The sequence below is a fragment of the Heterodontus francisci genome, chromosome 37, assembly GCF_036365525.1.
Source record: "Heterodontus francisci isolate sHetFra1 chromosome 37, sHetFra1.hap1, whole genome shotgun sequence".
Lineage (NCBI taxonomy): Eukaryota > Metazoa > Chordata > Chondrichthyes > Heterodontiformes > Heterodontidae > Heterodontus > Heterodontus francisci.
In genome coordinates, this window is record NC_090407.1 from 29,832,761 (window position 1) to 29,855,258 (window position 22,498).

General features: G+C 43.8%; 1 protein-coding gene across 9 annotated transcripts in view; it reads right to left on the bottom strand.

Moving 5' to 3' along the window:
- LOC137352224 (N-acetyllactosaminide alpha-1,3-galactosyltransferase-like) overlaps positions 1 to 21,187 on the bottom strand; it is a 50,365-nt gene extending 29,178 nt beyond the window's left edge. For 2 of the 9 annotated variants that reach the window (XM_068017463.1, XM_068017460.1), the window contains exons 1-2: positions 7,372 to 7,451; positions 5,198 to 5,314 (exon numbers count right to left, since the gene is read on the bottom strand). Coding sequence is in view for 5 of the 9 variants with exons in the window: in XM_068017459.1 (XP_067873560.1) it covers positions 7,372 to 7,458; positions 20,755 to 20,783 (116 nt within the window). In the remaining 4 variants the exon portion in view is untranslated. Of the gene's footprint in view, positions 1 to 5,197; positions 5,318 to 7,371; positions 7,459 to 14,908; positions 14,950 to 20,435; positions 20,586 to 20,754 lie in introns of those variants that run through there. The other 7 variants (XM_068017459.1, XM_068017455.1, XM_068017456.1 and 4 more) reach the window with 6 other exon arrangements.
- Between the last annotated feature and the right edge of the window lie 1,311 nt (positions 21,188 to 22,498).

The window sequence follows — 22,498 nt, forward strand, 5'->3', positions numbered from 1 at the left end:
TTCGTCAAAGATTTGGGCAGTGTTAAAAGGAGAGAGAGGGAGAGGCTGAGAGGTTTAGGCAGGCAATTCCAGAATTTAGGGTCGAGACAGCTGAAAGCACAACCACCACTGGTGCAGCAATTAAAATACGGGGTGTGCAAGAGGCCAGAATTGGAGGAGCACAGAAATCTCAGAGGGTCGTAGGGCTTGAGGAGATTACAGAGATAGGGAGGAGCGAGACCACGGAGGAATTGGAAAACAAAGGATGAGAATTTTAAAATTAAGGTGTTGCTGGACTCGGAGCCATTGTAGGTCAACGAGGGGTGAACAGGACTTGGCGTGTGTTAGAATACAGGGATAAGCTCCAGTTTATGGAGGGTGGAAGATGGGAGGCCAGGCAGGAGTGTGTTGGAATAGTCAAGTCTAGACATAACAAAAGCATGGATGAGGGTCTCAGGAGCAGATGAGCTGAGGCAGGGTTGGAGTCCGGTGATGTTAAGGAGGTGGAAGTAAGTAGTCTTGCTGATGGCACAGATGTGTGGTTGGAAGCATATCTCAGGGCCAAATACAACACCAAGGTTGAGAACAGTCTGGTTCAGCCTCAGACAGTTGTCAGGTGGAAGGACGGAGTCAATAGCAAGGGAACAAGTTTGTGGCAGGGAATGAAGACAATGGTTTCAGCCTTCCCAATATCTGGTTGGAGAAAATTGCTGCAGTCTGACAATTTAGAGACAGTGGAGGGGTTGAGAGAAGTGGTGTTGAGATAGAGTTGCATGTAATTAATGTACATGTGGAACCTAATGCTGTGTTTTCACATGACATAACTGAGGGCAGCATGTCGATGAGAAATAGGAAGGGCGGGGTAGCGAAGCTAGATTCTTGGGCTGAGCTCCAGAGTTAATGGCGTGCGAGTGGGAAAACAAGCTTTTGCAGGTGATTTTTTGGTTATGACTGGATAAGAGTGGCACCACACATGTGCAGTCTCACTTAGCTGGAAAATAGAGAGGCATTGGAGAAGGATGATGTGGGTCAGCTGTGTCAAAAGCCACAGCCAGGTCGATAAGGGATAGTTTACAATCACCTCAGTCATGTTGGATGTCATTTGTGAGTTTGACCAGAGCCGTCTTGCTACTATAGCAGGGCCAGAAAACTGATTGGAGGGATTCAAACAGAGTGTTCCAGGAAAGATGGACATGGATTTGGGAGGTGATAGCACATTCAAGGACGTGAGAGAAAAGGGATGTTGGAGATGGGTAGGAGGACAGAGGCTCAAAGTTTTTTGATGATGGCAGGTTTGAAGAAAGTGAGAAGAACAGTACCCGAGGAGACAGAACTATTAACAGTATCAACTAACATGGGCGGGGAGGGGGCCAGGAAGGGAAGCTGGGTGGTCAGCAACTTGCTGAGAATAAGGTCGGAATTGTAGGAGGTGGGTCTCATGGACAAGATGAGTTTGGAGAGGGCATGAGGAGAGAGAAACTCGGAGAAAGATGCAAGTTCTAGGGCAGAGGGGCGCTCAAGAGCAAAACGAGCCCAGTGGGCTAAGGAAAGGGAGTGATGTGACAGAGGCAGCTGAACAGATGGATGATCTTAATTCTAGTGACAAAGAAGTGCACTTGTTGTTGGAGATAGGAGTGAAGGAGGCAAGGAGAGAGGGTTCCAGGAAGATGGTTTGTAGTGTGGGAAATGAAGCCTGAGGTCATCTTTGCATTCCTGGATAATCCTGGAATAGGGAGCAGTTTTGGCGGATGAGTGCAGGACCCAATCGGGCTTTAAGTGGTCCAACCTGATCTGGCTAAACCAGTTGCCTTAAGTTCAAGGGGGTGGCTGTGAATGTGTGTAGGGAGAGATTAAGGGGGAATAGGAGGGCAGACACCCCCATTAAAATCAGTGCCTTTGCTGCATGCTTATCAATCTCTGCTTTTATACAAGCTCACTTCACAGCTGTCACCTAAGGACCTATACACAACTTGCACTACTGTCTAAATTCCTTTTCTATTTCTTAATTCTATTCATCCACTGCCTGCTTACCTCTCATTATCAGACTGATTTCATCTTTAATCACCAAGGCTATTCCTCCTCCATTACTGTTTTCTCCATCTTTCCTGTAGAACCTATAACCTGGTATATTTAGTTCCCAGTCCTGACAGTTTTGCTACCAAGTCATACCCTCCAAGTTGAATTTGCGCATGTAATTCATTCAATTCGTTCTTTATGCTTTTGTATAAAGAACACTTACCAGAACCACACACCTTAATATAAAAGCAAAATACTGCAGATGCTAGAAACCTGAAATAAAAAGAAGAACTGCTAGAAATACTCAGCAGGTCTGGCAGTATCTGTGGAGAGAGAAGCACACATCTTAACTTGTGACTCTACTCTAATATTTTACTCAGGTATTTCTCACTTCTCTTCCTGGTTTAATTATATCTTTTAGTTTTCCCTTCACTTGTCGTGCTGGTTACTCTACTCTCTACCCTTTCATTTGCTTTGAACTATTATTTATACTACTTTTTCCACTTGAGCTCTCTCCCCCTCGCCCCAACCCACTGCCCAACAAATTACTAGTTTATAGTCTTTGTGACTGCCCTTTTGTTCCTTCTGCTAGGCCGATACCTGCCTGGTTCAGCTGGAGCTCATCCCAATAATACAGTTCCTTTGTGTCCCAGCACAGGTCCCAGTGTCTCATGGAATGAAAACCCTCTTTCCCACACTACTCCTTCAGCTAAGTGTTCAGAAAAGTGTGAAGTGATTCATTTTGGTAGGAAGGAGAGGCAACATAAAAGTACAGGGTACAATTCTAAAGAGGGTGCAGGAGCAGAGGAACCTGCGAATACACGTGCAAAAATCACTGAAGGTGGCAGGACAGCCTGAGAAAACGGTTCATAAAGCAGACAGGATCCTGATCTTTATATATCAGGGCATAGAGCACAAAAGCATGGAAGTTATGGTGAACCTTTATTAAACACTGGTTTGGCCTCAGCTGGAGTATTCTGTCCAGTTCTGGGCATGACACTTTAGGAAGGATGTTAAAATATTCGAGAGGCTGCAGAAAAGATCCATGAGAATGGTTCTATGTATGAGGAACTTCAGTTATGTGGATAGATTGGAGAAGCTGGGGCTGTTCTCCTTAGAGGTGTTCAAAATGATGAGGGGTCTGGATAGAGTAGATGGGGAGAAACTGTTCCTATTGGTCACCGTTGCTTCTTTTGCAATGAGGAAAAGCTTTTTTACGAGTGGTTAGGATCTGGAATGTACTGTCTGCAAGTGTGTTAGAGGCAGATCAAATCATGGCTTTCAAAAGAGAACTGGACAATTATCTAAAGAGAAAGTTGCTCTTGCAGAGAGCCAGCATGGATATAATGGGCTGAATAGCCTCTTGCTGTGTTATAACCATTCTATGATTCTGTCCCTATGCTAATTTGCACATGGCTCAGGTAATAATCCAGAGATTATAACCCTTGAGGTCTTGTTTTTTTTTAAAATTAGCTCCTAGTTCCTGGTACTCGCCAAACAGGACCGCTTGCTTACTCTTCCCTATGTTAGTCCCAACGTAGATCACAATGACTAGATCTTCCCCCTTCAATATTCTCTATCAAGATGTCCCTCACCATGGCATCAGGAAGGCAACACACCATGTGACTCAGAAGTTTGATGTTTGAGTTTTTTTTAAAAAACCATTTGTTCTTGACCTGCGTTCATGCTAACAAAGCTGCCTCTATTGTCCTTCCCCCATCTGACTGATGTAATTACACACTGTACAGGGCATTCTTGCATTGCATAGAACCATAGAAAAGTTACAGCACAGAAAGAGGACATTCAACCCACTGTATCTGCACCAGCTGAAAAAAAAGTAGCTGCCCAATCTAATCCCACCTTCCAGCACCTGGTCCGTAGCCTTGCAGGTTGCAGCACTTCAAGTGCACGTCCAGGTACCTTCAAAATGATATCAAATAAAATCCAGGGCTTTCACGATTCCTTGCTCAAAGCCCCCAGTACTCAATTTGAGTCCAGAGGACATTACTATTACTTAGGGAGGTTCCATTTGGACTTTGGTATAAACACAACACAGGGGTTTGAGAAACATGGAACCAGAATGCCATCCTGCTCCACTAACCAACTTGCATTTGCAACAACATCCCATTGACATGACCAGTAACGCTGCTTGCGATTTCTTATTTTACATTCCCACCAGCAGTATGTCTTGGCAGAAAAGCTGAGGACTCAAACTTAATGTTGTAATTAGTGTCAGCACGACACTATAGTGCCAGAAGTACTGTACTCTAAACTGCTGTACAACCAGACATTTGTTTGTATTTGTCATCCAGATAGCAACATTGTTTTGCCATGATTTTATTTGGATTATTGAACAACTCTACCATTGCCCACAATTTTCTTTATGAGCAGAATAGAAAGGTTGTGATCATCAGGGATTCAATAACTAGGGAATAAATAGCTGGGTTTTGGGTCGGGACTCCGATGTTGCGGTCAAATGGGGGTCCCCTCCCTGTACTGTCGGGAGCAGTCACACAGTGGAGATTCCCTGAATTGGCCAACTAGTAGCCAGACGTCACACATGCCATCCAATTCAGGATGACGGGCAGTCTCTCAGAGCTGGAGCACCAATAGGAGGCCCTCCAGCACGGAAAGAGATGAAGACTGCCATTGCAGATAAGGAACAGAGAATGTGCCTCCCAGTAACTTCTAACACTTTTACATTAAAAGATGGCCACAGCTGCCAGGCCACCATTGTGGGCAGCGTTGTGGGCGGGGGGGGGGGGGCGGTGAGGTGGAAACCCCTCCACAGGGTGGCCTTTGGTCACAGAGCTATGGTCAGGTAGTCAGAGAGAGGGCCTCACAGCCTACCTGAAGCACTGTCTCCAGGCAGCTGGCCTTCTCACGACACCAGGGTTGGGGTGGGTGGGGGGGGGGGGGGGTGGAAAGAAGAGGCTGATTGGAAAATTCCAGTCCACCTCGAATAACTGGCTTTCTACTTACCTTAATTGGCTACCTGCCACATGCAGGCGGGTAGCCCTTCCGCCCCCATTCCCGCTTCCAGGAAAACGGCCCGAATGGTTCCAGCAAACTGGTACGAAATTACCTGTTGACCCATCTCCATACTCGCCCCCCCGCCCCGCCCCCCCACCCCCCATGGGAACCAAAATTCAGCCCCATATTTCTGCTGTCAGTACAGAGTCCAGGAGGACGTGTTTCCTACCTGTTGAAAGGGTAAAGGATATCTCTTAGCAACTGGAGAAGAACTTGGGAGGGCAAGATTCAATTGCCATGATCCATGTTGAGACCAATTGACACAGGGAAAAAGAGGGAGGAGGTCCTGCTGAGGGAATATCAGAAGTTAAGAACTAAAATTTAAAAAAAGACTTCACAGGTGGTAATCTTGGGATTACTACGGAGTCATGTGCTAACTGGCATAGGGACAGAGATCAGGAAGGTAGATGTGTGGCTGAAAAACTGGTGTGGGGAACAAAGATGAGTGTGAGGCCCTTAAGCTGCTGTTAATGTATATTTCAGACAGTAGACCTATATTTAATAATGTGCATGCATGATTCTGTCACATGTACTCTCACCCATCGCTGTGGAATCCACTCTGCAGTATTACTAGGCAGAATCAGCAGCAAAGTATTTCAATCCAGTTAGGAACCATTAACGTTTAAAAAGAGAAAGCTCAGTTACTACTGAAAGAATTTCGCCAGAAGATTTCTTGTTTTAAACAAAAACTTGACTGTGCAAGAGTTAAAGCAAAATGCTAGTAACTTAATACTACAATTTGAAAACACTTATACTTAAATCTTAACAATACACGCCCATTTGACTTTTACTTTCACCCCAAGAGTTCCCCTATGCATTACAGGATCTTGGCGGTTTGTTCACTTCTCCTGGAACCAATCCAAAGTGTACCACAGCTCTTTAGATTTCACTTTGATTTCTTTAATTCCTCAGCTAGCTTCAGAGGTATCAGATCTCCTGGATCTGGACTTCCTAGCTTGAGCATGGCCTTCCTCAAAACAGAAACACTCCTGGTTCCCGACGGCTTTGCTCCTGAGCCCAGCTGCTCCAAAGCCAACTGCTTTCTCTTTCAGCAAGCATACAGATCAAAACACCAACAGGCAAGTCCTGCATTATCTATCTCCATAGCAACATGGTACATGTGGGATGTCCCAGATGGCAATTTAAACTATTTCCAACTCCAAAACTTCTTTGTCCTGGGAAATCATATGAATAATTTAAACCCCTTATGGAGGTAGCTGCAGACACATCATCTCCATCAAGACGTTCAGAGAGGTACCCAATGTTAGGGTCTTCACGCTTCTCTGTCTCTGTAAGCATTCATGGAGAGATGTTTGAACTTTAAATCCTGGGTTGTCTGCAAACTTTTGAAATTCTTACAGCTACACACTTAATTCCCCAAAACTAAAAGTGACTTCTAAAATATTAATACAAACCATGAACCAGGTGATCGTAACAAAAAAGGATCCTTGTAATTGCTTCCATTGGCAATGATCTGTAACACATATTGGGTACCAGACTCTTGTCTGAAGTCAAGGCGAGGCTAATTCTTTACAGAGGTAACCAATTTGTCAATGTTAATCCACAGGATAAACGTTATCCAAAATGTTTTTGTACTACTTTCATTTCTGTAAAGAAAAAGCCCTGAATCAATGCCACTTCATCACGGCACACATGTCAAAGTAGGAGCTGGTGACATCAGCATGGCTGATCACTAGATGTCCACAGTCCTACTTTAGCAATGCTAAGTGCCTGCCATCTTCCTGCTCGCAGGTGGTCTGACTGTTTAGCCCCAGCCTACGAATTTGGGAAAGGAATGGAGTTGCCTCTCTGTGGCTGGTAGGGCTCCAAAATACACCCGACAACATAATCCAAGCAGATTTTACTGCACCAAAACCTAATGCAAACACAAGTGCTTCTGTTTGAAGTGCTTTGTATTGTTAAGGTTGTGACATAGCATCAACGCCACCAACAAAGAGTATAAAGAAGCAGAGCAGACATCTGGGCTATTCAAAGGCATCTTCTCCCAATTTATTACCCTCTTTCTGGGATACATTCCCACAGACCTCAACTACCATTTGCCCACTTAACTAACTGACCATTATTCATACACAGAGAGTATCAATGACTGATTATGGCTGTGGAAAGCATCACAGCCAACACCAGTTCAACTCCCACTTTCCAGGAGATGTCATTTAATAGTGCTTAGAAGAGGGAACACCCACCAATTGTTACCCTAATCCAGAAATGCAAAGGCCTAAGAGTAGCACCCCCTACCTACTACCCAGGCTGAAAACCAAAGTTACCTTGTACAACACAGAAACAATTCATTCACAGCCACTCCACAGAAGAGGAATGCCCTACCTGAAGAGAGCAGGGTGCATTGCTAAATAGATAATGAAGAAGAATGTGAGGAGCAACCAGATGTGTTTCCGTTTCATCACCAGGCACCTGAAATTAAAAAAAAAGTGTCAAACATCTAGATGAACCACAGAACGTTACCACACAGAAATAGGTCCTCCAGCCCATTCAATCTTCACTGCTGTTTTTCTCCACAAGCCACCCAGTCTAAAGCCACTCCATATATTATTCAATATTTCTCCTTTGCAAGCAACTGCCCAATTCCCTTTTAAAAGAATTCACATTTTCTGCTCCATCACCACTTTTGTGATACAGAATAAAGGCTTGCTACCCAACCCGAACCTGACGGGACCCGGCGACATGTGTCGGGTTCAGGTCGGGTCGGGTCGCACTTCTGGGTCCGGCATTCGGGCCGGATCGGACACACTCTCTCACAACCTCAGGTAAGTGACTCTAATTTTAATTTACTCTTTGGACAATGTCCTTCAAACGGTCATCTCTTGACTGAATATATAAAAATATCTCTCCCATCTTTGTCGCTATCTTTCTGTCGTGTATCCAGAATGAGTCTAAAATGAGTCTTACTGCAGGCAGCCATGGTGGAACTTTTTATTTACACCTCCCCAACAGAGAGGGCAGTATAGCAGTTTACAAATGCTGAGCTATCACAATACACCATCTCAGCCAGTTCAATGCAATCCTCTCCCACAAGCCAACTCCCACACCTAAAAGCTAAAGGGTCAATTGAAAATTTCAAAACAAAGATTGATAGTTTTGTTAGGTAAGGGTATCAGGAGATTATGGAACCAAGGGAAGTAAATAGAGCTAAGATACAAGTCAGCCATGATCTGACTGAATGGCAGAACAGATTTGAGGGGCTGAGCGGCTTGCTTCTGTCCCTGTGGTGGTATCAAAGCCAAGGCCAGATGTTGAATTCTACAGTTTTCCCAGTTGACATTAACAAAGTAGTAAAATAGCATCTTGCTGATCTGTATGGGTCAAGTACTTGCTGAGGCAGTAATGGGGGTGCTTCTACTAAATTTGATTTTAAATGAACAGCCAAAGAGACAGTGATGAGCTGTAGTTGCTGTGCAGTCAAGCACTTAATGCAGAGCAGGTTCACAAATTTAAGCACCGACAACATGGAGACAATTGCACATGTGCAAGGTTGACACATTTGGGGGATGGCGGTGTTGGAGGTAAGAATTATATAGATGGCAATATGGAATGACAATGTTGGGTGAGCCAATAGCTCCGAAAATTGTCAGCCATTCAACATCTCCAAGAGTGGTCATTTTGTCCTCAGAACACCAGAATCAAGTCATTTCAGTTACAATGTTGGGTTCAGTCAACTCGAATCTAGAAAGAAAAGTAATTTTTCCATATCATTGTGTTGCACTGTGGACACTGGGAGATTACTGGATTAAGGATTGATATTAGTCACACAAAAAATACCCCTCAATCTATCAGCTGAGTGTTTGAAAAGACAAATACCATTGTTATTCTACCCTTGTGGTTAAATGCAATTGTTAATGAAATCAGAAGAGGCTGTGTGAGGCCTTCGGTAATTTGGAAATTCTAATGGTCATTCCAGTGGCCAGGTATATCAATAAGCCATGTTGATCAGAAGATTCCTTTCGTCAGTACATCGGTGCTCCAGTGGGGAGTTACAACCAGATTGGGAGTGTTGTCAGATTTGAACGAGCGACACAGAGAGAGAGAGACTGAACGAGAGATTGCGAGAACACAACACACACACACACACAAAAGACAGCATCTCCACCAGTTGAAAGCCTAGACTATGTGCACAAGCTTCTGGAGTGGGACTTGAACCCATAAAGTTATGACTCAGAGACAAGACTACTGCCATTGAACCACAACCGACAACAGCAGCTTGTATGGCCCCAGTCCCAATAACTGACCAGTGATCCCTGTTGGAAAGTGCACAGGTGAGAACATTGGGTTACTCCACAACAGACTCCACATTAAACCAACTGTTGACATCCGCTGTGTGGACTCACAATGGCACCTCAGGTAAGGTAGAGAGCTCCCAGCCATAACACTGTATCCGCATCAAGTGCCAACAACTTATTCATGACATCTAGTTTTGGACACTCCCACGAACAAATGAAAATTAAGGAGTAGCGTTGGAGACAGGATCAAAAATCATTATCCTGGTTGGTATCTCAAACTGGATCAGGATTTATAAGCATCTTTTATTTACTATGGGTCCTGGGGCATCAGAATGCAAAAGAGAGCTAGAGATTACACCAAGTCTTCACGTTATAAAACACAGGCTGGAGGTTTATTTCTATTAATACTGAAGATGCTATGATATACTCCCACTGATTATCTTCTGATGGTGCAAACATCAAGAGACAAATTAACATTAAAACTACCATTAGTTTAGTAGCTAATTCGGCCAATGTAAATTATATTTGCCTTCAAAAAGTAAAATTACAATAGCTCAAAAAGGCACCAAAAAAGGTATCAGAGATCAACTTTCCTGCAAGAGGTGATGTATACCAACATGTTTTTTGGGTCTTCCGTCCTTTGAGTACAGATATATATTTTTACATTTCAGAAAACTCCTGCAGGGGAGTCTTACTCCCTACGTATTGAATATATTTATATGACGAGATTTAACAACTAAATCATTGGGCACAATCTTAGCATCAGTGACCCGCACGCAGTGGCTCAGAAACCCATTTGTAATCCAAACGTGGCTATTTAACTGAGCCACAGTATTAGAATCCCACTTCCAGCTTTCCCGTCCAGAGGGTGGGTGGGATGATGGGCCTCATCTGTCAAAGGAAGTATTTCTAATTCAAAAGTGCCCTGGTAGGGGTCAGAATGGCAGAATTGCACATTGATTCTGTGGCTTCAACAACCACAGGAATGGAAAGGAGACCTGTACAGCTGCACCCCACCCCCCATCCTAGATCTCAGACTCTTACCTGGGAGGTCCTACTGCAAGATCTGAGGGACTAAACAGTGAATGGGAGGAAGAGATCAGCCTCTCAAACCAAGCAGGCTTGGATGGAAGTAGTCAAGGAAGTGAGCAGCAAACCTGGAAACAGTGCCCAAAGAGGTTCAAGGACATCAAGAGGGCAGGAAAGGCGAGTGACAAAACCCTTTCTGGTGCCAACCTCGTCACTGACTTTCCCAGCATTCTCCTGCACAACACTCCTCCCTCTCTGTTCAGGCAACTCATGTTCCCATCTGAAGAGCCAACAGTGACACTCCCCCTCATCTCACAGAGGTCACCTTCCACATATGTTGTCCTTCCCTCCTCTCCACACTGACAAATCTGCTTTCTCTCCTTGTAGAAGAAAGCACGGAGAGGCAGAGAGCCAGGAGGGACTCCTCCAGTGGCTGGCACCTTGACAGCCACTGGCAATGCATGCCCACCTGGTCCACTGGGAAAGAGGACTTGTTCCAGAAGGCTGCAGATATCAGCAACAACCTGCCATGAAAGTCTGAGGCGCTGGTGCTCACATATGCCAAGAGAGCTGATCCTCTGCCCGTAGACCCTGTAGTGGGAGGCTCGCCTCCTTTTAGCTGGAGCTGTTGTCTATCCCCTCTGCCCTGTACAGTGGCATGTGCTCAAGAAGGTAGCTGCCCTGGTGGTGGTGTTGCTACTCCTCAGGGGAAGTCCAAAGTAGAGCTGCATAAGCTGCTCCGATACCACATCAAAGATCAAATCAAAGGCGAGTGAAGTCCAAGAGAGGTGAAAGGGCTTCCAAGAAGATGGAAATCATCTGTCAAGCAGCGCGAGCAGACTCTCGGAAGAAGTGCTTTGAGCACCAGCCACTCACTTAGGCAGGGCTGCAGCTATCCAGTATCCCAAAAAATTTAGACAATTTAACAATACAAAGACAGGAATGGCAAGCTGGAAGAGACTTAGCTAGACACAAACGTCAGAGCACAGATCTTGGACTGCAATGTTGGAACCCTGTCTGACTCCCACTTGCATTGTGAAACCCCATACTGTGGGCCCTAAATTTCAGCTCAGCAGTCTTTTTTGCTTCAACATGACTTACTTGTTACACCTCTTACCTTCAAGCCAACAGGTTGCAAGCCACATGAGCTCATAAGTTAAGCCAATACTTTAGGCACTGCTGAATTGTTGGGAGATGCTGTTCTTTAGATTAGATGTTAAACGGAACCCCATGGAAGATCAAAGAATTCTCCGTTGTCCTGGCCAACTTTCCCACTTCAATTACCACCACCAAAATAGCTGCCCCCTTTTGCTCACATAAAAACAGTGACTGCACTTCAAAGTAATTTTTTTTTTGCAGGTGAAGTGCTTTGAGACATTCCGGAGTGGACTGCATAAATGCTAACACATGATCCAGATTTTAACTTGGCGGTGTGAATTGATGCACACAATGAGCCAGGGCAAACAACAAATTCTTCCATCGAGACTAACTCCTGGTCTTCCTTCCCTTAATCTAACTCCCACCCAAAGCCAGTAGAAAATCAGTGTCTAGCCAGTAGTGGGAGTAGGAATTTGAGGGGCAGGAGGCAACCGTCAAGGATCGCAGAGGAATGGTTCCTAGTCAGGTATCTGGTGAATATGGCAGAGGGGCATGGGTGGGTAGAGTGGGTCAATCTTGGACAAAAAGAGGTTTCTTTGTAGGGCTCACAGTTTAAAAGCTTACTTTACTGGGCTTGCCGGTTCCCAGCAGGTCTGAGCTGGCAGGAAAGCCACTACTGCTCCCCCACTCAAGCTATAATGGCAGATTGGGCCTGATTAAATATGTAGATTGGGTTCTGATGTTAAGAGGAATCTACTAGCTTGGGGCGGCTGACCTTACCACCTATAACTTTGTTTTTTGCAGTCGGTCAGATAAAGGTGGGAAAAGGAGTTGGCAAGTCCTTTTTTTTTTATTCATTCGTGGGATGTGAGGGTCGCTGGCTAAGCCAGCATTTATTGTCCATCCCTAATTGACCTTGAAAAGGTGGTGGTGAGCTGCCTTCTTGAACTGCTGCAGTCCATGTGGGGTAGGTCTGCCCACAGTGTGTCATTTTAACTGCCTTCTCCCTCGTTTTCCCCCAGGCTGGGTGGTTTGGGGTGCAAGGCTCAAATCGAGGCAGTTTCGTCTTATTTCTTTAATTTCTTTACCCTTCTCTGACTTAGTGATTGCGGGAGTCTAATGTTGATTAATCCTTGCTTAAAATTTTAATTTACTAACTTAAGAGTCTTGCATCTTCAAGTGCTTTTACATTTTTTTTTTTAAGGTTAGTTGCCAATACATTCCAGCATCCCTGTGAATTTGAACTGCTGCTAACAGATTTTCCACAGGAACTTTCACCCTGCTACTCCTGCCAATAACTGTTACCCAGTTACACACTGTTCTGAAATTAGCTTGCAGCCATTTCAGTGAAGAAAGAAAATGTGCAACTGCCATAAAACTTCATCATGGCAACATAGGAATAGAATGGTGTTTCATTAGCTAAAGGTGGAATGGAAAGAGATCCAGAGGATTAAGTGGACTTGATATTCAACATGTTCAATTAATGTAGAGCAGCAAATCAAAAAAAAAGGTCAGTCAGTCAGTCGAACCTGAACGATACCATCAAAAAGAACAAACTTCAAGTCAGAGGAGGTCATTTTTATATTGTATAAGTGCTCTGGTCATTGCGACAGTCAAGCTGCAGAGGTAGTCATGAGGACCAACAACTCAGATCCCCAGCATCTTGAGCTATGAAGAGCATGTTAAACAGGCTGCTAGAGCAGAGACCATTTATATTGCTGGCCATGTTTCCTACATTACAACCACTACACTTCAATGAAGTCCTTTCTTTTGGTTCGCAAGTGCTTTGAGGTGCCCGGAGATCATGAAATGTGCTGTATAAAAGCAAGTGTTTCTTTCACCGTATGCTTTAAATTTGAATTACACGCCTGGGCATCAGTACATTTAAAATGGAAGGCGTTGAGAAGATATCCTTTGTCTTGATGCAAGATGTGAGGCCTGAAGGATGACCGAATGTCATTAGGTCTGACATTGAACAGCAAAAGAGGTTGGTCCACCTTCATTCAGGTCTTTGTTTGTAAACTATCCTTCAATAAAGGTTAATTTGTTCAATACTTCAGGTATGAGATATTAAGATATGCAAGGTTGTGACCATGCGAGGAGATGCAAGATAGTCACTGAAGATCAAGCTAGTTACAAGGTCTGTCAAATCTTAAGAGGTTCCAAGTCCATCAGATGTCAAACTCCATCCGCTTGGGAGATATATTAATTGATTAAAAACATGTTAATCTACCGTAATTGCAAAGAAATTTGGGACCTCTTCAAAACCAACTCACAATGAGAAAAGGTTCCTTCCGATCGGAGATGTGAGGAGTTGTAGAAAGTCTCAAATACTCGCTCTATTTCTAGATCATAGCATGAGTGCAGAGATATAAAGTTTACTTAAAGGATCCAAAGATTGACTTTAAAAAAGGACAGAAAATTCAAGAATATTTTGGTTTCAGAATGTAATTTTTAACACTTCATCTGATGATTTAACTTCCTTCTGTGTATATTACTCTTTCAGAATGAACAAAGTTAGTTTAACCTGAGCCTTATGGTGCGTCAGCATGGTGCTTTCCATCTACTGGATTGATCAGGAATGTACAGTTGCCAACCCACATTGTCAGTTTCAAGCTCAGTTATACTAAGTTAAATTACTAACCTTGAGGAATGCTCTTTCTAGTCACTTCATTTTTTAAAAATTCATTCAGAGCATGTGGGCATCACTGCCAAGGCTAGCAGTTAATGCTAATCCCTAATTGGCCAAGAAGGTCATAGTAAGCCAGCTATTTGAACCATTGCAGCCCATGCGGTGAAGGTACTCTTCCAGTGCTGTTAGGGAGGGAGTTCCAGGAATTTGACCCAGTGACGATGAAGGAATAGTGATATAGTTCCAAGTCAGGACGTGTGCAACTTGGAGGCGAATTTGCAGGTTGTGGTGTTCCCATGCTCCTGCTGCCCTTGCCCTTTAAAAGTGGTAGAGGTCCCGGTTTGGAAGGTGCTGTTGAAGCAGCCTTGGCGAGTCGCTGCAGTGCATCTTGTGGATTGTGCAGACTGTACCGGTGGTTTAAGGAAGCGATTGCTATTATTTTTCTAATTTGAAGCACCCTGCAGTTTAAAAATAGACTGCGAGCAAACGACACAGTAATAGGAAATTCCCATTTGGGAAGGATCTTGAGAATGACAGCTTTATATCAACGCTGAGAATATTTTAACTTTATTTTTCCCTTTGTTTGGAGGGGCAGGGGGAGGTGGGGAGGGTTATAAGTGCAGGGTACAGTGGACAACCTGAGAACAGGGACACATTACTTTGTGGAGATTGCACTACAGGGATATTACAGTTGGATGAAAGATGGCAAGTAGGACCATGGGTCACTTAACGTAATGAAGTTCCAATATGATCGTGCTTTGGACAACTTACTGTTTGAGCATCAATACCCTCCAGGGCCAATTTCACTGGCCTTTGCCCAGCATAAATAGGGTGAAAGTGGCCTAAAAAATAGAACCATTTCACTTACTGTCTCATTGAAGTCCTGCTTTAACCATCTTCAGTCGAATCCTGAGAAGGAAGAGGGGGGCAGAGTGAATGCCAGTGCTGTTAGGCAACAAGTTCCAGGATTTTGACCCAATGATAATGAAGGAATGAAGATGAGTGTCTAAGTGAGGATGGTGTAGAACAGAAGGGAACTTGGAGGTGATGGTGTTCCCCGGGACCTGGTGCCCTTGTTCTTCTAGGTGATGGTGATCACTGGTGTGGAAAGTGCTGTTGATGAATCCTTGCCAAGTTGCTACATTGCATCCTGTAAGGGGTATACAATGCAGCCACAGTGCGCTGGCAGTGGATGTTTATGAACACCTAACTATGCTTTACCAGCTTTTGTAAGAAGTTATGTCTTAAAGTTGCAGTAATGCACCAATAGCTGTCAGGCAAACCCCCCATCTGCCAAGACTTAGGCACACTTTATTTCACCACTTGGAACATTAAATCTTAAAATTGCAAGCCCCTGACTGGAAAAACATTTTCATAGTAACAGACAGTGTTGGAACAATGGGGACCCAGTCGTTGCTTCCCCAATACACAAAAGAAGTGGTCAGACCAGTTTTAGTCACATGACTAACTGGCTGTTGCAGAGTTTGAACTGAGAGTTTTAAATCGGAGAAAAGAGAGTGTTTGAAATGAGAAAGCCATGTGCTCCCGGTGCTCCAGTCCTGCCTGCATCCCTCCATCTCTTTCCCACAGAACTGAATTTTGTGAAAACACGTGAACCTCAAAAGAGACAAAAGTCTCCTACGTGAACGTTTAAGAACAACACTGGGCCCCGACGAACAGCAAGACTACCTACAATCAAGTGAGCTCGAAGCACAGTAAACAAGAAATTCTTCTGATATTGCCTCAAACCCCTCTCTGCTATATTTTCCTCTCTTTTCTGTCCCTATTTGCAAGTGTGTATCGCGTGTGCATGCTAGCGTGGGCACGTCATATATCCATAGGTGTTAACCGTATTAGAGTTTACGTTTGAATAAAATTTCATCTTTCTTCTTTAAACCTCAGAAAACCTGTGTGAATTGGTTTCTTTGTCTTATAATTGGAAAGCTGTGAACAAGGATTCACAAAGGAGGAACTCAAAACACGGTGTGTTTAAGATTAAACCCTGTTACAATAAGACCAGGTAAAGACAGTAAAAGACCGCTAGACACCTTTCACACCTGATTGTAACAGCCTATTCAGTACTGCCTACAAGGTATTGTTGTGAACACTATACTCACACATTTGTGAATTCCACCCCCCAATGTGGGTAATGGGTTTGAGATTGATTATGTATTTCAGAAGAATGATGCTTTCATGTAATGTTGCTCCTGGTGTATATTTCCCAATAGAATATATTTCAGAAGTCAAATGCTTGATCAATTTCTCATCCACCATTAACTGCTTATCAATGCCCTTGGAGACAGCAAGTCATTGGAGGTCATCAAGGACACAGGTGATGAGTGACCTGTACCTAGTGAGAGACAGAATGAGGACAGTTCTGGAGGAACTGGAGTTTATGCAGTGTGGAGCACGGGGGGATCACTGGGGAAGAGGTTGGAGGTGACAAGGCCATGGATGAGCATTTTATCAGTTGAAGGAATGAGTAAGAGTTTAAGTTGGGAGCATTTCAGAGATGGAAGCAGACTTGCTGATGGGTTGGTGGGAGTGGGTGTTGTTGAAACTCAGGGCTGAATCTTATGGACTTAGTCCATGGTGCAATGGCAGGTCAGGAACCTGACCCTCTGATTAGCAGGCCTTCCGGTTGCTCTTTAGGGGGGCCAACCAATTGAGAGCTTGCCTCCGGGATTGCTGTCCAATTAGGGAGAGCAGGCAGGATGAAGCATCAGAAGCACAAATGAAGGATCAGTACTTAAAGGGACACCAACAGCAGTCATAATGGCAACACTGTGCAGTGTGATTTGCTCAGTGAGAGGCACGAAAGAGGAGAGTGGACGAGAGACAGGAAGTACTGACCCCAGTTTCACAGACATGTCCTTGGAGGTGATGTTGGAAGCAGTCAGGGCACGGAGACTGGTGATTTTTCCAAAGGATGACAGGAGGAGGCCAGCTAGCCTCAAAAAGGCTTGGATGGAGGTCGTAGAGGTGAGCAGCTGGAGTGTGGTGCAGTGGACGTGCATGAAACAGTTTAATGCCCTCGAGGTCTGGCAATGGGAGTGCCATGCAACTGTCTGAGCTGACAACCATCACTCATTCTCCTCCTTAAGCAGTCTTCAGCACAGATATCCTCAGAGGCACATGTGGGCTGAATTTTATGATCCTACCATCGCTTGGCGGTCCCACCTGTGAGGTCAACAGCCACACCGCCATTATGCGGCAGGTGGCCATTCTGCATAATGGCAGCGGCTGACTGCCCCAATCATTTGGCAGGGGTGGCAATGGAGATGCATTTTCTCTCTCCGCGCACACAAGCCCCTTGCAGAGTTCTCCCCAGTCACATACAAGCCCCCGGAACAGCTCCACCCCCCTACCTCAGTCACACGCAAGAAGATAGTCTACAACATGCAAGACAGGCAGAGAAGCTGGGGTAGAGTTGCATCCTTGGCCATTCTGACAACAATGGAGGAGGATACCCTGAAAAAAAAGAGGGTGGCAGCAGTGCAGGCCATTGCCAATGGAGAGATGGGGTGGCACAGTGATAAAGCATTATATAATCACTAATCTGCAACTCATGTTGCACCGTCGTCTCCAATACAGAATTATATTAAGTCTGAAAAATGATACCTCTGTCAGCTACATGCAACACTAATTTCTGCCAGGGCTTTGCCGGAGGTGCAACAAGAGATGAGAGAGGAGGCAGTGCCCTCCGCACAGGAGCATCACTCTCAGGAAGCACCATCACATGATTCATGCGCACCCTCCACCAGCATAGATACACTCACCTCGGTGGGTCATGCATCACAGATAGAAGGACACAAGGTGGAGGAGGAGCTGGAAGCAAACATAGCTGTTGAGAGACCCCAGACGACTGAGGACACATCCAACTTCACTTAACTTAACAGAGGCTGAGCCTCAGGGTGTCATACATTGAGCAGTTACTTGTGGAGCAGCAAAGCAAAATGTGTGAACATCTACCAGATGTTTTCTAGAGACTGTGCACACTCTTGCACTCAAGATGCAAGAGTCCATGATGTCTCAGGCATTTGAGCGCATGACCACCTCCATTGAAAGATAGCCAGTGGATACAGACACAGAACAATTTAGTTACATAGGATTAATTATTGTAATAAGACTTCCCTTTGTAATTTATTATGGTACTGGTGTTTACCCTTACAGTAAAGTCAACAGATTTAGAACAAAATCAGCTGGTCCAGGAGACTGGATGTTATGTGCAACTACCAAAAAGATGTAAAAGTTAATGAATACCCCGAATACATCACAGTGCACTAATTGTGTTGTAATTCCATTGAATTGTGCATTCAAGGTCCCCCATTCCACCCCAACCTGCCATGGTGACAAAAAATGGGGACTCAAATTCCTTAAGGGCAACTGGGGATGAAAATGCAGCCTTGCCATTTTCGCACACACCCCCAAAAAATTGCTTTTTTAAAAAAAGTTAGCTCTCCATAAACCTGGGGTCATCCAAAATTCTGCTGCCTGTGTCTTTACGTGTACCAAGTCCTGTTCCCCTATAACCCCTGCGCTCACTGACCTACGTTGGCTCCCAGTCAAGCAACGTCTTGATTTAAAAATTCTCATCCTTGCACCTCCCATCTCTAATCTCTTCCAGCCCCACAAACGTGCAAGATATCGGCACTCCTCTAATTCTGGCCTCTCCCTAATTTTAATCGCTTCACCACTGGTGGCCGGGCCTTCAGTTGCCTACGCCCCAAGCTCTGGAATACCCTCCCTACACCTCTCTACATTGCTTTCCTCATTTAAGACACTCTTTAAAACCTACCTCTTTGACAAAGCTTTTGGTCATCTGACTTAATACCTCGTTTTGTGGCTCAGTGTCAGACTTTGTTTTATAATGCTCCTGTGAAGCACCTTGGGATGGTTTATTACATTAAAGACACGATACAAGTTGGTATTGAAATCGAAATGGCAAATAATTGGAGCTGGGCATTTCTGGAAGGCCAGGAAGAGGAAAGAGAGCTTCGAGCCTTGGTAGCTGAAAGCATTGCTGCCAATGGTGCAGTGATTAAAATCAGGAATGCTCAAGAGACCAGAATGAGCACAGGTATGAGGGTTGTGGGGCTGGAGGATATGAGAGAGACAGGGAGTGGCAAGGCCACAAAGTTGTGGGATTTGAAAACAAGTATATTAAAATTGAGGTGTCTCTTAAGCATCTGTTCAACATGATTCAAGGAGAAAGAACCAGATTGAAACTCAAAAGCGAGAGAGAGAGCGAGGAGGAGGCACAATTTGAAGCTTCTAAGAGAGTTTATATTAGTACAGCCTTCTTCAATGATATGAAAAGAAACACTGGATAATATAAATTACTTAGTTTAAGTATAATGCCTTTATTATTTTCTTGCCGAGTTAGATGAAAGTATTTCTACTACTGTGACTTACTTATTTGCTAAACAAGTTTGTTTAATGGCTTTTAAACGTAAGAGGTCTGATGGTCTCTCTGCTCATCATGAACAAACGATGTTCAGGTGTAGGTGTAGCTCCATTTGCTAAAAATATTCAACTGAAAAATTGTTGGCAGAACAGTTACCCAGATATAAAGACTCTCTCAGTGCTGGGACTCTCCCTATGAGAATGATCCAAATTACCAATGCTAAACTGAATCTAGAACAAGTGCAAAGACTCAAAACCTTAAAGCACAGGCGGGTAAATGCAATACTCTTGTGTACTACAAAGCCGTAAATGTCAGAAAGCACTCAGGTTTGATATTTGGTCCAAACTTAGCTAAAGGAAGGGCAACATAACTATACCACAGTGCCCCGGGGAAGCGAAGTGAAAACCAAATTCTTCATCCTGTTTACTTGACAGGGTTGAAACAGTGGAGGTTATCGCTTGAGGATGCACTTTAAATGCTGATAGGGTGTTAACATACACTCAGTTGCAATGAGCGAATGAACAATTGGGGTTACTGAAAGGCGTGAGCCATTGGAATTGTAATTTAAACAACTCACTTTCAGGTGAAATCAGATATAGGGAAAGGGATTTTTTTTTTAAGTAATTGCCTATTACTGTTATCCAAATTAATCAGAAGAATTTTCTCCAAAGATTGATAATTTACATGCCACAAATGTTTTTTTTAAAAATTGTGTTCTTTCCACAAAAAAAAGTCTCGAGAAAAAGCCGCTCTTCTACCGGAAATATGGCTCTCTCGTTCAGACACGTTTCTCACTGTTAAATTTAGGAGTGTATTTTTTTTTTGAAAAAAATATCCAACAGAAGGTAATCAGAACCCCAACGCTTACAGAGAGGCGACTGTAGCAACCACTGAATCCCCACCCAAGTCAGTGATGTCTTCCACAACAGCGACTTAACTGCACTTTTAAATTTCAAAACATTTGTTCTCAATAAGGAAATTTGCCCACCTCTTTTGCCGTGTTCCGGACCCCTCTACGCAACTCGTTTTTAAAAAATGAACATTTAATTTAAACCCTGTAGAAAATTCACAGCAAAACACTTAAAAATAATTTCTCCAACAATGTTGGATCAATTAAAAATGCGCTGAGTTCCCCCGCTTCTCGTTTTAAAGCCAAATTTCACAATCTTTTAAAGCAGTACCAGAGATGGTGCAAAAAGCATAGAACAGACCGAAAGAGAAACTTAATTGCCCTATGGTATTTTCACTCAAATGCCTGCAGTTATACAACTCAGAAGCAGATGTCAGCAAGAGAAACGGTTACTTACTTGACATAAGGGATCCACCTTAGAGCCATTTTAAGGCTGATTTTTTTTAAAGATTCAATTCTTCTTAAAATGGAAAAACTTTGCTTGTTCCGTTGCCTCTAATGAAGCGTGTCTAGAGCCAAGTTGCAGTGCGACCTGGTGTATTGAGCACGATTCGGTAAAACCGTATGGACTTGCTGAACACACGGTTCAGTCTGCCAGGGAATGCTGCGATCTTCAATCTCAGACAGTGGATGTGGACGGATCTCACTCAGAATGAGGTTTATATCCAGAATTGAGAGAACTGCAAGAGCAAAATCAGGTCTGGGATTGCAGTCAGCAGAACGAGTAAGTGCTTCTCGAATAGCCTTTTAAGGAACTGTCACGCAGTGAAGATTTTTTTTCAAAAAGCGCCGTCCTCATGATTGAAATAAAAGTTTGGTAAACCTCCCCCCCACCGTTTTTTTTTTACAGACATGTGAACGACTAAGTTGCATTGAAATGGATCTTCGCTTCTTTCAAGCTTTAAGGCTACCAAGTGGCTCATTGTAATATAACAGATATGTCTCAATGTGTTGCACATTTCTTTCTGCCCCAAAGTTGAGGGTTTAAGGTTCACTCCAGGGCTTTTGAGCATATCATTGACACCGACTCCGTGGTCCAGGCATGAAAGACACTTAAGTAACTGTCCTTAGGTATAAGATGCTCACTGTTTGCCTCTGTTAGATGCTAAAGATCTGTCAGGAATTATTGGAATTAGGAGAAAAGAGTTCGCCTTTTCAGCCTGGAAGAGCGTATCTGGAGCTTATTGTAGAGATATATATGATAGCAAATGGCATGGAAAAGGTTTACTCAAAATAATATAAAAATAGGAAGAGTAGGAATAAAGGGCTAGAAGTTCAAACTATAAACTTCAGGACTTATACCAGATGTCCTCTTTCAGTTATTACCACTTGTAACAGACAGAGTGATACAGGTGTAAACACTAGAATCATTTCGGAAAGAATTAGCTATGGTGGGGTTGGTCTGGATGGGTAAGTTGGGATGGGTCAAATGGTCTTCCTCATTCAGAGGCACCTTGTCATACCATTGACACTCTTTGAATAAGAGCTGATGTCTTGGACCTACACTTGGGCAACATCAAAAACAAATGAAGTCCCCTGGAGAAAGAAATCTTATTTGGAGGCAAAAGATCTCAAGGTACTCGATTAATACTTTGGAATTGTCTTCAAAAATGACAAGGATAATGGAGGAGGGGGTAGAATAAAATTAGATAAAGGAGGAGTGTGACTTCTCAGAGTGTGACTTCAACAGATGTTGAACAGAGTGAGATGTCAATCATTTTGGAAGTTGAGTATGACTTTTAGTTAATTAGTTAGAATGATCAGTTCTTAATTTGAAGCACTTAAGCCCTTAATCCATAACTGCCCACTTTTTAAAGAGGGCACAAACAACAAGTTCCAAATTCTAATAAACTGTTACAATTATAATTATATTTTCTTTATCTGTTGCACATTCCTGTTCTTCTGGTGGTGGAAAGCCTCGAGTCTATAGTTGGACACTGCACATTCCCTCTCTTGGGACACTGGGGCATGGACATATCTGTGGAAGAGAGGCAGGCATCCTGAGTGAACAACCCTATCGACTGCACTCTGCCTGGACCTGTCAATCGCTATGTGGTGTTAGGGTTGCCAACTTGGATTGGACATATTCTTGGAAATTTCATCACATGACATCTGGTCACCAATCGTCCTGTTCTCACATT